Raw genomic sequence first — 12,602 nt, forward strand, 5'->3', positions numbered from 1 at the left:
AAAAGTTCCGGGGACGTTAAATCGCGCGTCAAAACGGGATGCGGTGCAGAGCATTAAATGTGGAGATGGTGACTTATATTAAAAACAATAACTTATATTAAAAGCTTATCGGCAACCACCGGCGTAATTTCCTATGGGGACGGGGGGACATGTCCCCTCCACTTTTCAAAATCCCCATCCTGCCTGTCTGTATCGATGCGCGCGTCCGCGTGTAGGCATGGGACATGGCATGGAAGTCTCGTGCACACTCTAAATAGTGTAGGCGCACGGAAAGTTCTACTGAGCAGCCGGTATCGCAGTCAGTCATGAAACGCCAGCAACAGATGACTTTAATGTCTTCATGGATGAAAAAAAAGAAAGGAGATGTGAGTTGGTTGATTCAGTAAATTAGCTCAGGTCAGGGTAATCAAAATGTCTGTCTACTCATTTTTTTACAGTCTATGGTCTGGGTCTACACCTGTTGACGAGCTAACGTTAACATACACTGGTGCTAGGTAACTTCAGACTGTTAGCTAGCTAACCTAAACATTTAATGTTGCCTAGAACATTCTGTGTCCACTTTAAAGGGCAGCGTTTACTGTCAGCAATGTATGACAAGCAGACTCTGGCAGAAATAAAATAAGTCTTAATAATACATGTTTTTCTAAACTTGAGCTATTGCTGTTCACTTACAATATTTGTTAATTTAAAATGGAAGTTAATTTGTAAAAATTGATTTACTTGTTCAAAGAAAAGGCTTAATGTCGAGCCTAGCCTGAGTTAGCCTATATTTTATATAGTGTTATGGTTATGTGGTGAGTCTGAGTATAGTTTTACACATCAGCCCAGTCTAGTCTGTAAAGTTATTGATACGCAGTCAGGTTTTTTTTTTTTTTTTTGGTGATAAAAGGGAAGAAGAGTACATGATAAATAGTGAATACAGTTTGAATATTATCAAGTTAAATGTTCTTCTTGTAGGAGCCAAATTGCATGTTGTTATTTGTTTAGAATATTTTTTTACATAGTCACATCATCACATGGGTGTGGTTTCATATTATTTACATGCTCACTTGTGTGGTGGGAGAGAAAAAGAATCAGGCCCTGATTGTTTTCTGTTGACTGTTATAATATAGTTTCAGTTGTGATGAACTTTTGTTTATTTTTTTTGTGCCATGCTTTCATATCAGAGAACAGATGAGGTGAAGCTGCTTAAAGACAGCGAGGGTGAGACAGGGAGAAGTAGCTCAGAGTGGCAGGTATGTGCTGTGTAAAGGGTCAGGTTATTAATTTTAATTATGTCATGTCAGAAACAGGCTAGCACATTTTCATATTTCATAGGTGAGACAGGGAAAATTTTAGTGAATGTTTTTGACTTTATAAAATGATTCTCTCAAGTCTTGGGTATTCAACAATAAATAAAGTAAGACATCTTTTTCTTATACATAGTAGCCTATTATTCTTTTGGCAGAATGTATCATTATAAACAACTTAATTATTTCCTGGATTTTGTATCACCATAGTCCCTAACTGTATGTAAATGGAAGAAATGGGATTCAAATCGAAAAAGTTTTTCCCCATTTTGTGCCCCCCCCCCCCCCCCCCCCCACTTCTCAAACCAAAGTTACACCCTTGACTGTGATAAAAAAAAAAAAAAAAAAAAACAGCTTCCATATCACACAGATTGAACAACTAGGAAGGAGTATTTCTTTAAAAATAGACTGGATTGGAGTGTGTGTGTCTGTGTGAGTGTTCTTGCATCTTTGTGTCCGACAGTAGTGCTGCTCATCCCGTAAATGCCCCGCCCTTCCTCTGCACCAGGGCAGCAGAGCTCTACCTGTTAGACTGCCGCATCACTGGACTATCCTTGGCAACCGGTACCGCGGTAACCCGAGTCTCCTCCTCCACTTCCTCCCAGTCCGGACACCAGAATGCATGCAGAGAGGACACACCGCCTCAGCACTTTTGTGTGTGCAAGTGTGCGCGTGCGAATGTGAATTATTGATGAGGACGCAGTCTCAGAAGGTCCTGCCGGGCCGTCCTGTGAGTGTGTGAGGTTGGAAGGGTGTGAGTGTGTTTATGTCTGTCTGTAGAGATGGGGGAGAAGAGTGCAGTACACCAGCCAAAACAGCCTCCTTACGATGGACTATGCAACTATGCCCAAAAAATTACTTCCTGCTTTGGATTGGATGGTAAGCTTAGTTTTGGATCCCTCAGTTGTTGTTTTGCACATGATTTATGTGCTTATCTCTATAGGAGCCTTGTTTTCTTTGTATGTGTGCTCGGTTTGTGTTCATGTGGCATTGTTTTCCTTTGTAAGGGAGTTGTCTCTGATATGTGTGCTGCTGGAGCTGGATCAGTTTTTGTAAGGAGAAAGGGGGTGGTTTGCTTTGCAGCAGAAAGATTTATTCTCAGTCTACCTCTGCCTTTAATGTGCTGTATTCATTTGTAGCTAATATGTTGTATGCTCCACCTCACAGAAGAAACTCATCCATCCGGTGCATGTAGGATGGAAGCGAGTCAGTTAAAAAAAATACATACTGTATAAAAGAAAACAGATTGACATAGATGGTGAGAGCTTGGTGCACCACTTAAAAAAAGATGAGTAGGACATGTTGTCCTGCCCATTCAGTGACTTTGGTGCACTGTGGTGGCAGTGCTGTTTTGCTTAGATGCTCAACTGTCTGTTTGCTGTTGTTTTATGCCAAGTTCATGTGTCAAGTTTGAGGCATGTTTATGATGTTATTGCTTAGGTATCATTTGAGTAGAGTCTAGATGATTTAGCATTTTTGGCATTTGCTGCTTTTATAAACAAAAACAGCCGAAAGTCACTTTTTTTGGGATTACTACAAATATTGTGCAGTTTTAAAGTTGTAATACTGCTCTGATCTATCTATTTACAGGTGCCTCTCAGAAAATTATATTATAATGGAAAAGGTCATTATTTTTTGTAATTTAATTAAAAAAGCAAACTTTCTTTTATTCTAGATTCAGTGCACACAAACTGAAATATTCCAAGGTTTTTTGTTGTTGTTGTTGTAATTCTGATGGTTATGATTTACAGCTTAGGAGGGTAAAAAAAAAATCTATAAGTCAAAAAATCTTAATATTCCATTTTGAGATTGATTAGTTTGATTAATTTTGAATATAAATACTGGGTACCTCTTGGACTACTTTAGAACATGCAACCACAATTATGGGAAAGACTACTGACTTTAAAGTTGTCCAGAAGACAATCATCAACTCTCACAAGGAGGGTTAGCTTCAGAAGGTCACTGCTGAAAGGGCTGGCTGTTCACAGAGTGCTGTATCAAAATATATTCATAGAAAGTTGACTGGAAGGAAAAAGTGTAATAGGAAAAGGTGCAGTCTTGGGAATTTTGTCAGGAAAAGCCGAGAGCTTCACAAAGAGTGGACTGAAGCCAGAGTCAGCGCATCAAGAGTCACCACAATCAGACGTCTTCATGAAAAGGGCTACAGCTGTCACATTCCTACCAAGCCACTCCTGAACCAGAAAAATCGTCAGAAGCATTTCACCTGGGGTAATGAGAAAAAGAACTGGGCTGTTGCTCAGTGGTCCACAGTCCTCTCTTGATTAAATTTCTTTTAGCATTTCATTTGGAAATCAAGGTCTGAGTCTGGAGGAAGACTGGAGAGGAACAGAATCAAAGCTGCTTGAAGTCCAGTGTGAGGTTTCTGAGGTCAGAGATGATTTGGGAGCTGTGACGTCTGCTGGTGTTGATCCATTGTGTTTTATCAAGTCCAAAGTCAATGCAGCTACTACCCGGAGATTTTGGAGCACTTTATGCTTCCATCTGCTGTCAAGCTTTATGGAGATGCTGATTTCATTTTGCAGCAGGACATTATTACCTGCCCACAGTGCCAAAACTACTTCCAAGTGGTTTGAAGACCATGATATTACTGTGCTTGATTGGCCAGCCAACTCACCTGACCTGAACCTCACAGAGAATCTTTGGGGTATTGTGAAGAAGAAGATAAGTAACATCTGACAAACAGTACAGAGGAGCTGAAGGCCGCTATCAAAGCAACCTGGGCTTCAATAACACAGCAGTGCCACAGGCTGATCACCTCCATGCCACGTCGCACTGAAGCAGTAGTTCATGCAAAAGGAGACCCAACCAAATACTGAATGCATAATTAAACCTGCTTTGGAGATCTTGAACATTTCTGTTTTTTAAAACTTTTTTTATTGATCTTTGAGAAAATATTCATATTTTTGAGATACTGAATTTTTTATTCTTAAAACAAAAAACTCTTGAAATATTTCAGTTTATGTTCAGTGAATGTAGTATATAAGAAAGTTTGCTTTTTTGGTATTAAATTACAAAAAATAAAGAACTTTTTTTTAATGCACCTGTATGATTGACTAACAGAAGCATTCCCATTTGTTCCCACTGATCTTTTTCTTCTTTTCTTTTCTTTTCTTTTCTTTTCTTTTCAGTTTTGGTGAATATTAATAAAGAACAATATTTATTTTTGTAATCTTTTATGAAAGTGATTTAGCCATTTTTCTAACCTCTTTCCAAAGGCGTCAAATCTGATGTCAGCAGTCCAAAATGCACAAAATGGTAGACAAATGAGTCCTGTCAAAGGATTTGAGAGAGATCGGAAGAGAGCTTCAAATAACAGAACAGCAGAGCTCTATTATTCATGAAGCCCTATATTACTCAGAAGTAGAGGAAGATCAAAAGAAACACAAGTTTATCCCTCTTTCTCTCTCTCTCCAACCTTCTTCCATCTCCATCACTCTAAATCCATCTCTTTCTCCCCCTCCCTTTAGAATCTAATTTTCAAGTTGATGTAAATAATGTTCAGCATTTCACAGTTTAAAGATTACATGTAAAATACTAATCCTCAATCATTTATAAAATCTGCAGCATCTGCATAACCCTTTGAGGCTTTTTTTTTTAAAACCTTGTGAGCTACATTATTATAAGATATTATTCAATGTTAGAAAATATTAAATGCGGCACAAATAGTGAAAATGATTTTTCTTTCTTTCTTTCGGTTCCTTTTTTTTAAATGAATTGTAAATATCACACAAAAATATCATAAACATATGTGTCCTTCATCCAGATTTTACAGTAAACTTTTGCATTGCGGAATTATCTTCTCTGTCAAGGATAAATATGATGCAGCAGTTTGGCCAAGAGAAAGCAAGATTACCTTTTTGAACAACCTTTCTTGAAATGCTGCTTATGTAGGCATCTCTGTAGGTTTTGGAACACAGCCTGTTTCTGTTTAATAAGCATAAACTGCTTATGCATCTGCAGAAAGACTCTCTGCGGGGTCTGTCAGAGCAGCACGCATCTGATGTCAAAATTGATTCTTCGTGTAATTTCATAAAGGCTGAAGGTTTCTCCCGGATTTATTAGCATTTAAATGATCAATGACAGTGACTAAAGTCCTCTTGGACAGGATTAGTTTCCTAAACAATGTTTGAATTACCCGATTAATAGATGCCAATGTCATTTACCAAACTAGTTTTTGATTTTGATGCATTGCACCAAACAATTGCTTTTATATTAATAATACTACAAAATGTAATGTTCAAAAATACATAATCTGCGTGCATATATGGGGAAAAAAAGTAGCATTTTGTTTATTGGTGCAATGTAGTCTCTTTTTTGTTCTTACATCAGATTGTTTAATTCTGATGGCTGTACTTTGGAAATTCGATTTTATAAATGAAAAAATCCTGTGATTAAAAATTTTAAGGAGTTTATGGGATTATCACTGATCTGTATCTCTCCGAATCTGCACAGATGTGTTTCCAGCTAATCTTGTGCATTACATTTCAGTTGTACACTCTTAAAAATAAAGAAGGGGTTTTGCAGCAATGCCATAGAAGAACCTTTTTGGGCTCCCTTTCAGTGAACTGCTCTTAAAATAATATATATATATATATATATATATATATATATATATATATATATATATATATATATATATATATATATATATATATATATATATGTCTGTATATATATATATATATATATATATATATATATATATATTATTATTTTTTTATTTTATTTTTTTTTTATGGGAAGAACATTTGACTATTCTAATTCATATTTTTCCACTATAATGAACCTTTTGTGCAATGGAAAGTTTCTGCTAATGATAGAGGTCTTCATGGAACTGTAAATGGCAATAATGAGCCTTTATTTTTTAGAGTGTTTTAACAGAAAACAGATAATGCTAGGGAATTGTCTTGATTTGGATCAAGAAGAGAGTATTTTTAGTTGTGTCAGTAAACTCTCCCCAAGTAGCTTGAACCATTGCATCTGTTATGGTAGCATTGCTTGGCCCCATCCAAAAGATAATCACAGAGTAGACGTCAGGGTTAATCTTCTTACGAGAAGGCAAGGAGCTATTTGAAGCACTTCTTACTTTCCACTCTGGCATGGGGTTCACCTCTGGTCTTCACCTGAAGCAGAGGTAAGGAGTATCATTGTCAGGTGAGCAGCATTACATCTGGCAATCACTTAATCGGGACGAGCAAGCATTTGGTTGAAGAGTTAAGATTTGTTAATCTGAAGATCAAAGCTTGAGATCTTTTGGTTGGAGTTTGGCCCTTTCTGCAGACTCATCTGCTGTTATGTGACCTCTGACCGCTGAGTCAAAAGGCTTTTTGGAATATCATCAGCCATGATTTAGCCTGGAAATTGAGGCTATTGTGGAAAAACTAATTCCTAAAACATTTTATGGCTTGTTTTGTGTATTTTGGAGGACTAATTGAGAATTCTGAGGTACCGCCGGCATGCCTTCCCTTCCCACTTTGAGCAGCCTGGGGAAGCTCTGCGGCTCAGGACGCAGTCAGCATGTGGATCGCACCCGGATCAAACGCACAAACTCTGTCAAACGCATATCTGTCATAGAGGATGGACGTGTGACAGAAGTGTTGTACCTCATCCCGAAAGAACCTGTGATGCAACAGCTGCCGTTCATCAACCCTGGAGACTATTACTTGACTGAGAGCCTGACACCTGGTATGAACCGCTATGGAAACTTGTGAAGGGTTGCACTTGATGTTGATATTGTTCTTCATTTTCTTCATGTCTTGTTTAATGCACAAGTAATCTGAATTTAATTTAGATCAGTTTTGCTCCGAAACCTGTCAAATTTAGACAAACTAAGCAACAGTAAATGTACCTTTTAATTGTACATTCAATTTTTTTTTTTTTTCAAAAAGAGTGTTTGTGAGCATTATACAATGTATTTATCAGTATACAGATGTCAAAAATTATGTAACTAAACTCCTTTAGGCATGCTTGAGGCACCCAAAAAGGCTTTAGTTTTACAAGAGAACCATCAGACAAATCCAGCATGTCAGATTTCCTCAGGTTTTGGATTTCTTGGGATTTGCTCCTGTTTGGTTAAAGATTTACACATATTGACCAATGGCCAGTGGAAAAGGAAATTAGTTTTGCTTTTTTTTTTTTTTTTTAAAGTAAATAATTGTAATATATAAGTTGCTCTTCAAAACTTTGGAGTCAGTAAAAAAAAAAAAAACCACTTTTCAACAAGGATGCATTACAGTGACATTAGAGTGTTAAAGACATTAAAAAATGTTGCAGAAAATTATTCTTTCAAATAAATGCTGTTAATTCAGAACTTTTTATTTATTCATCTCATCATCAAAGAATCTTGCAAAAAGTAAAAGTAAAAAATGTCTGATGGTCTTGCACTGATAATAATAAGAAATCTTTCACAAACAGAAAATCAGGAGGATAATAGAATGATTTCTGAAGGATCACGTGACACTGAAGTGAAACACTGAAAGAATGATTCTTGAAGTTCAGCTTTTACATTTGAGTCAGTTTGGGAGTTTGGAGCGGGATCGCGAATCATTTGAGTCAGTTCGGGAGTTCGGAGCGGGTTCGCGAATCATTGAGTCAGTTTGGGGATCGCAAATCATTTGAATCAATTCGGGAGTTCGGAGCGGCTTCGCGGATCATTTGAATCAATTCGAGAGTTCGTAGCGGGTTTGTGAATCATTTTAGTCAATTCGGGAGTTCAAAGCGGATTCGCGAATCATTTGAGTCAGTTCCGGAGTTCAGAGCGGGTTCGCGAATCATTTGAATCAGTTCGGGAGTTCGGAGTGGGATCGCGAATCATTTGGGTCAGTTCGGGAGTTCCAAGCGGATTCGGGAATCATTTGAGTCAGTTTGGGGAACGCGGATCATTTGAATCAGTTCGGGAGTTCGTAGAGGGTTCGCAAATCATTTGAGTCAGTTCGGGAGTTCAAAGCGGGTTCGCGAATCATTTGAGTCAGTTTGGGGATCGCAAATTATTTGAATCAGTTTGGGAGTTCGGAGCGTGATTCATTTGAGTCAGTTCGGGAGTTCGGAGCTGCTTCGCGAATCATTTGAGTCAGTTTGGAAGTTTGAATGCAGTAATGCAGTAGCTCTTTCTAAGGGTATTTTTTCAAAATCCTTTTGCACATTTTATTTATGTTCAGTAGTTCTTTCTAGCTCAAGCAAATCCACACAAACTAATAAAATGATCTATTATTAAGGTTGCCTGTTGACTGCTGTATATAAAAGCCCTTCAATATAGTTGTTGTTACCTCAGGGGATGAGGGGAATCATCAAAAAAAACAACAACAGAAAAAATTATATATTTTTTGGTTATAATAGAGTACCAGCACCTCTTTTGGGCCACTTAAAGCACTGTATATTGTGTCAAGTTAAAAGGAGTTGAAAAGCATCTCTTACTACCTTTCTTGCATTGCATGCATTGTGCTCCGTCTAGCTGGAACTCTTCCTATATAAACAGCTAATAACTGCATATTTGTCCATTTATTTTTAAATTGCATTTTCCTCAGCCTTGCATTCCAGATTATACCATATAGATCTGCTTGGCCCGGGGAGAGGAGTTTACTTCCTGACATGTGGAGATCTAAGAGCTTTTACAGGGTCATCTGAGAAGAGCAGAGAGACAGTCTTGCAGTGGTGTTATTGGAAAAGTTAATGGAATAACAAATCAATGAAAATGCTCTTATGTAAATAACAATGAGTCGTAATATTTAAAAAAATTCAGTGCTTTTGCATAGTCATTCAAACAAATTAATTCAAACAAATTGCACTGAGTTTGACACATGTGAAACAATTTTAAGATCTAAATTGGACACAGAACTGAATGAATGGGACTGTCACTTACTTGACAGTGTCAAATAAGTGCTTTTCCAGATTAGTGATGTCAAATCTTGGAATTTTGTTTTTTTTTGGCACCTAGTAGCACCAGATATTCAGAATCATAAAAGTGCATACTTTTTGGTTTATGCTTCTGAAATTAACGAAAATTCTGCTTCCAGATTCTACAGACATCTCTGTATAGCTTCTTCTGAATCAGTACTGCTGTGCAGTTGTTGAAGTTGTTTCTGTGCTGTGCTGCTATTGGGGTGTCAGTGATTTCACATAAACCTGTTCAAAGCGTCATGAACAAAATGAACGGCAGCAGACAGAAAAAGCTGATTTCATGCATTTAAGAGTCCTCTAAAAAACAGTCACTTGTGAAACTTCTGCTATAATAAAACATTTGCAGTTAATATGTTGCTTGCAGAATGTTTTATTTCATCATGAGTCCATTCTGCTGATGTAGTTGTCACTCAGACAGCTGTTGTACTGTGATGAGGCTAATGAGATCGTCACAGCTTAATCACAGGGATATTCATGGTGGATTAAAGCATGTCTGCTGTCATGATCCAGACAAGTCTATGTGATCTGCGAGGAGACTTCAGGTGAAGACAAGACGGCACAGCTGTGTCTGTCCCTGCACAGTTGCTGACTTGGCCGTTTAGTTATTTTTGACCTGCATCATGTGTTGAGCACATGATTTTTGTAATGAAGAATATTTTTAGTTTAATATTTTTTTATTTATTCAAAATGTGTAATTATTTATTTATTTATTTGTTTGTAGTATTTTAGGAGAAAACACATTTAACACTTTAAAATAAACAGCTATTTTCTGGAATAAATTTTGTTTAACCAGTGACTGGCAGTTTATGTTTGGGAAACCTCTATGAAAAAAAAGAAAACATTTTGTTTCTTAATTATGATTATTTTATTGTATTCAATTTGCAGATAGTCTATGAAATTATAATAATAATAATAATTTAAAATTCTTATTATTATTATTATTATAAATTTACCTTGAATATTACATTTAATATTAGTATATAATTGGATATTTTTGACCAAAAAAGGTGATTTCAAGCATCAAAATATTAAAAGATTAATACTGCGGAGTTTATTTTTATTTCTATGGACATTGTAATGTCCTGTTTGTTTTGTGTGGGTTTTTTTTTTTTTTGTCCTTATTTGTTGTTGTTGTTTAGCAAAAAAAATAACCACTGTCATACATTTTTACTATGATTTGCAAAAGACAACCAATAAAATTTAATTCAGTGCAACCATATTTTATATACCAAAAAATGTTGCCATAAAATGTTTTTACATTTTTAAGCCTAGTCAAGCCAAATTGGCAGCTATATTCATAAATTCTGGCAGTAACTACCAGACTGCAGAGGAAGATGGGCAAGTCCTTGGATTAATGAGACAGAAAGGGGGATGGGACGGAGGGAGGGATGGAGGGAGGGTGGGGGTGGTAGGAGGAGGAGACAGAGGGGTACAGGGGAGCAGGCGCACGCCCGCCTGCCTCTGTTGTTATGGGACACATTTAGCATTTTGTAATTTGTGTGTTCCTCTTTTATTCGTCCATATTAATTGACTGGATTTTTTAAATCTCACTGGACACGACTCCACTAGGGTTGATTATTGATTCATCTTCACTTACCACTGATGGTCATGGTCAAGAAGAAAGGTAATTAGGAGCGTATGTGTGTTTGGTGAGAGTAACTGACCATCTGTATAGTAGTGTGGTCACATTTCACACTATAATGAGTAAATAGTCACTTTCTGAGGTTTACCAGAAATCCATCATGAGAATCACATGCTGTTCTTTATCTGCAGAGATGCTGGATTGTCTCACCTCTTATTTAAGGTGATTCTGATGCTGTGTTTTAGTTTATGTACAGATTGCACCATGTTTGGCTTTAGCTGCTGTGTGTGAGTTACTTGAATCGGAGGAACTGTTATATAAGAGAAAGAGTCGCTTTGTGCTGCAGTCGTACCTCTCAGGTCTACAGGTTATTTGAGCATTTGATTGTTTAATAGTGGCATGTCTCCTGCCGCTGCTGTTGTATCAGCAGTGTTGCAGTTTTAAATGGGACACAAAAGCATGAGGTAGACACGCGCAGCCCGCACCCGTCCCCACAGCAACGCTCCCAGGAAGGTAAAGTCCATTGTTGTGTCTCGCCTGCAGTGGCCTCTTTCAGTTTCAGGGTGTCTCTTTAAAGATGTCTGCCGCAGTTCATCTGCAGAGACGCAGACTTTAGGTTCATCTCCAGCATTGTGTCTTTAACTAATGAATAGTAGGCACAAACACGTAGGTAAACTTGAACTAATATTTTACACACAGTAACCAAGTTAACAATCATAAAATTTGTCCTTATAGATTTTTATTCCTGTGGACTTTTGGTATTGATTTATTTGAAAACATATTTAGTCGATAATTTGATATATGTATCAAACAATTAATAATATGATACTGCAGTATTGTTTTGCTGCATAAAAATGTTTGAGCTAAAAAAAAATCAAATTGCACTGAAATTGTCATATAAAATCACCATGTGAAAGTGAAAAAAACCCTCAACATTTGTTTACCATGTGCACTTTATTATTTTTGCTCAACTTGGTGCCCATGGTGGCATTTCATTCAGTTTGTTTCCACCAAGTGAATTTATCAAAAGTGACAGTAGACTTTTGCAATGTTACAAAATATTTCTATTTCAACAAAATTCTGTTCAAATAATACAGAAAAGCTTTTGAATGCCTTGTACCTTGGATTTTTTTTTTTTAAGAACACCATGCTATTACCATCATGCTAATTAATTCCATGCTATGTTAAGGTGGAAAGCAAAATACAGCATATGCTGGAATGTTTTGAAGCATAGCAGATGGTTGGAGTGGGTTTAAGCTGGTCCTTAGTTGGTCATGAACTGGTTAAAGCTGGTCCTGAGCTGGTTCTGAGCAGGAGCTAGTTGCCTAGGACCAACTTAGGACCAGCACATGACCAGCTTAAACCAGCACACACAAGCTGCCTTGCTTCAAAACATATCAGCATATGCTGTTGTTTTCAGCACGCATGCCTTTCATGAGAAGCCAATCTTATAATGCACTGTATTGAGCTCAGGGAAACAAATGAATCCAGACAAATGTTATAAGTATTGATAAAATATTCTGTGCATTTCTGTAGTTATTGGAATATTGTGCTCTTAGCCTAGCAACATACCAGTACAAAACCATTTTTAAATGAATTGCATTCCATTTCATGCACTAAACTCGTTTTATCCCAGTTAAGAGCGCTGTCTGTAGTCAGGAGAGCGAGTCAGTCGGGCTGCAGTGTCTGGGAAGCTGATGTGATATCACTCTGACCAGTCACTTCAGAGCTTAATCAGAAGAAATGCCTGCTTGTGTGGAGGACGTGTTCTATAAGGCTTCACTAAGAGTTTGGATGAAGTACTTGAAGTACAG

The 12,602-nt window shown here is 37.2% G+C and overlaps 1 protein-coding gene across 14 annotated transcripts in view; it reads left to right on the top strand.

Moving 5' to 3' along the window:
• The first annotated feature begins 1,724 nt into the window (after positions 1-1,724).
• The window catches only part of LOC113112416 (actin-binding LIM protein 1-like), a 38,481-nt gene continuing 27,603 nt past the window's right edge, over positions 1,725-12,602 (top strand). For 3 of the 14 annotated variants that reach the window (XM_026277966.1, XM_026277967.1, XM_026277968.1), the window contains exon 1: positions 6,408-6,995. In XM_026277966.1, the coding sequence (XP_026133751.1) occupies positions 6,767-6,995 (229 nt within the window). In that variant the 5' untranslated portion in view covers positions 6,408-6,766. Of the gene's footprint in view, positions 2,169-6,401; positions 6,996-10,643; positions 10,831-12,602 lie in introns of those variants that run through there. The other 11 variants (XM_026277970.1, XM_026277975.1, XM_026277976.1 and 8 more) reach the window with 6 other exon arrangements.

This window comes from Carassius auratus, chromosome 13 (genome assembly GCF_003368295.1).
Source record: "Carassius auratus strain Wakin chromosome 13, ASM336829v1, whole genome shotgun sequence".
In the NCBI taxonomy this organism is placed as follows: Eukaryota; Metazoa; Chordata; class Actinopteri; order Cypriniformes; family Cyprinidae; genus Carassius; species Carassius auratus.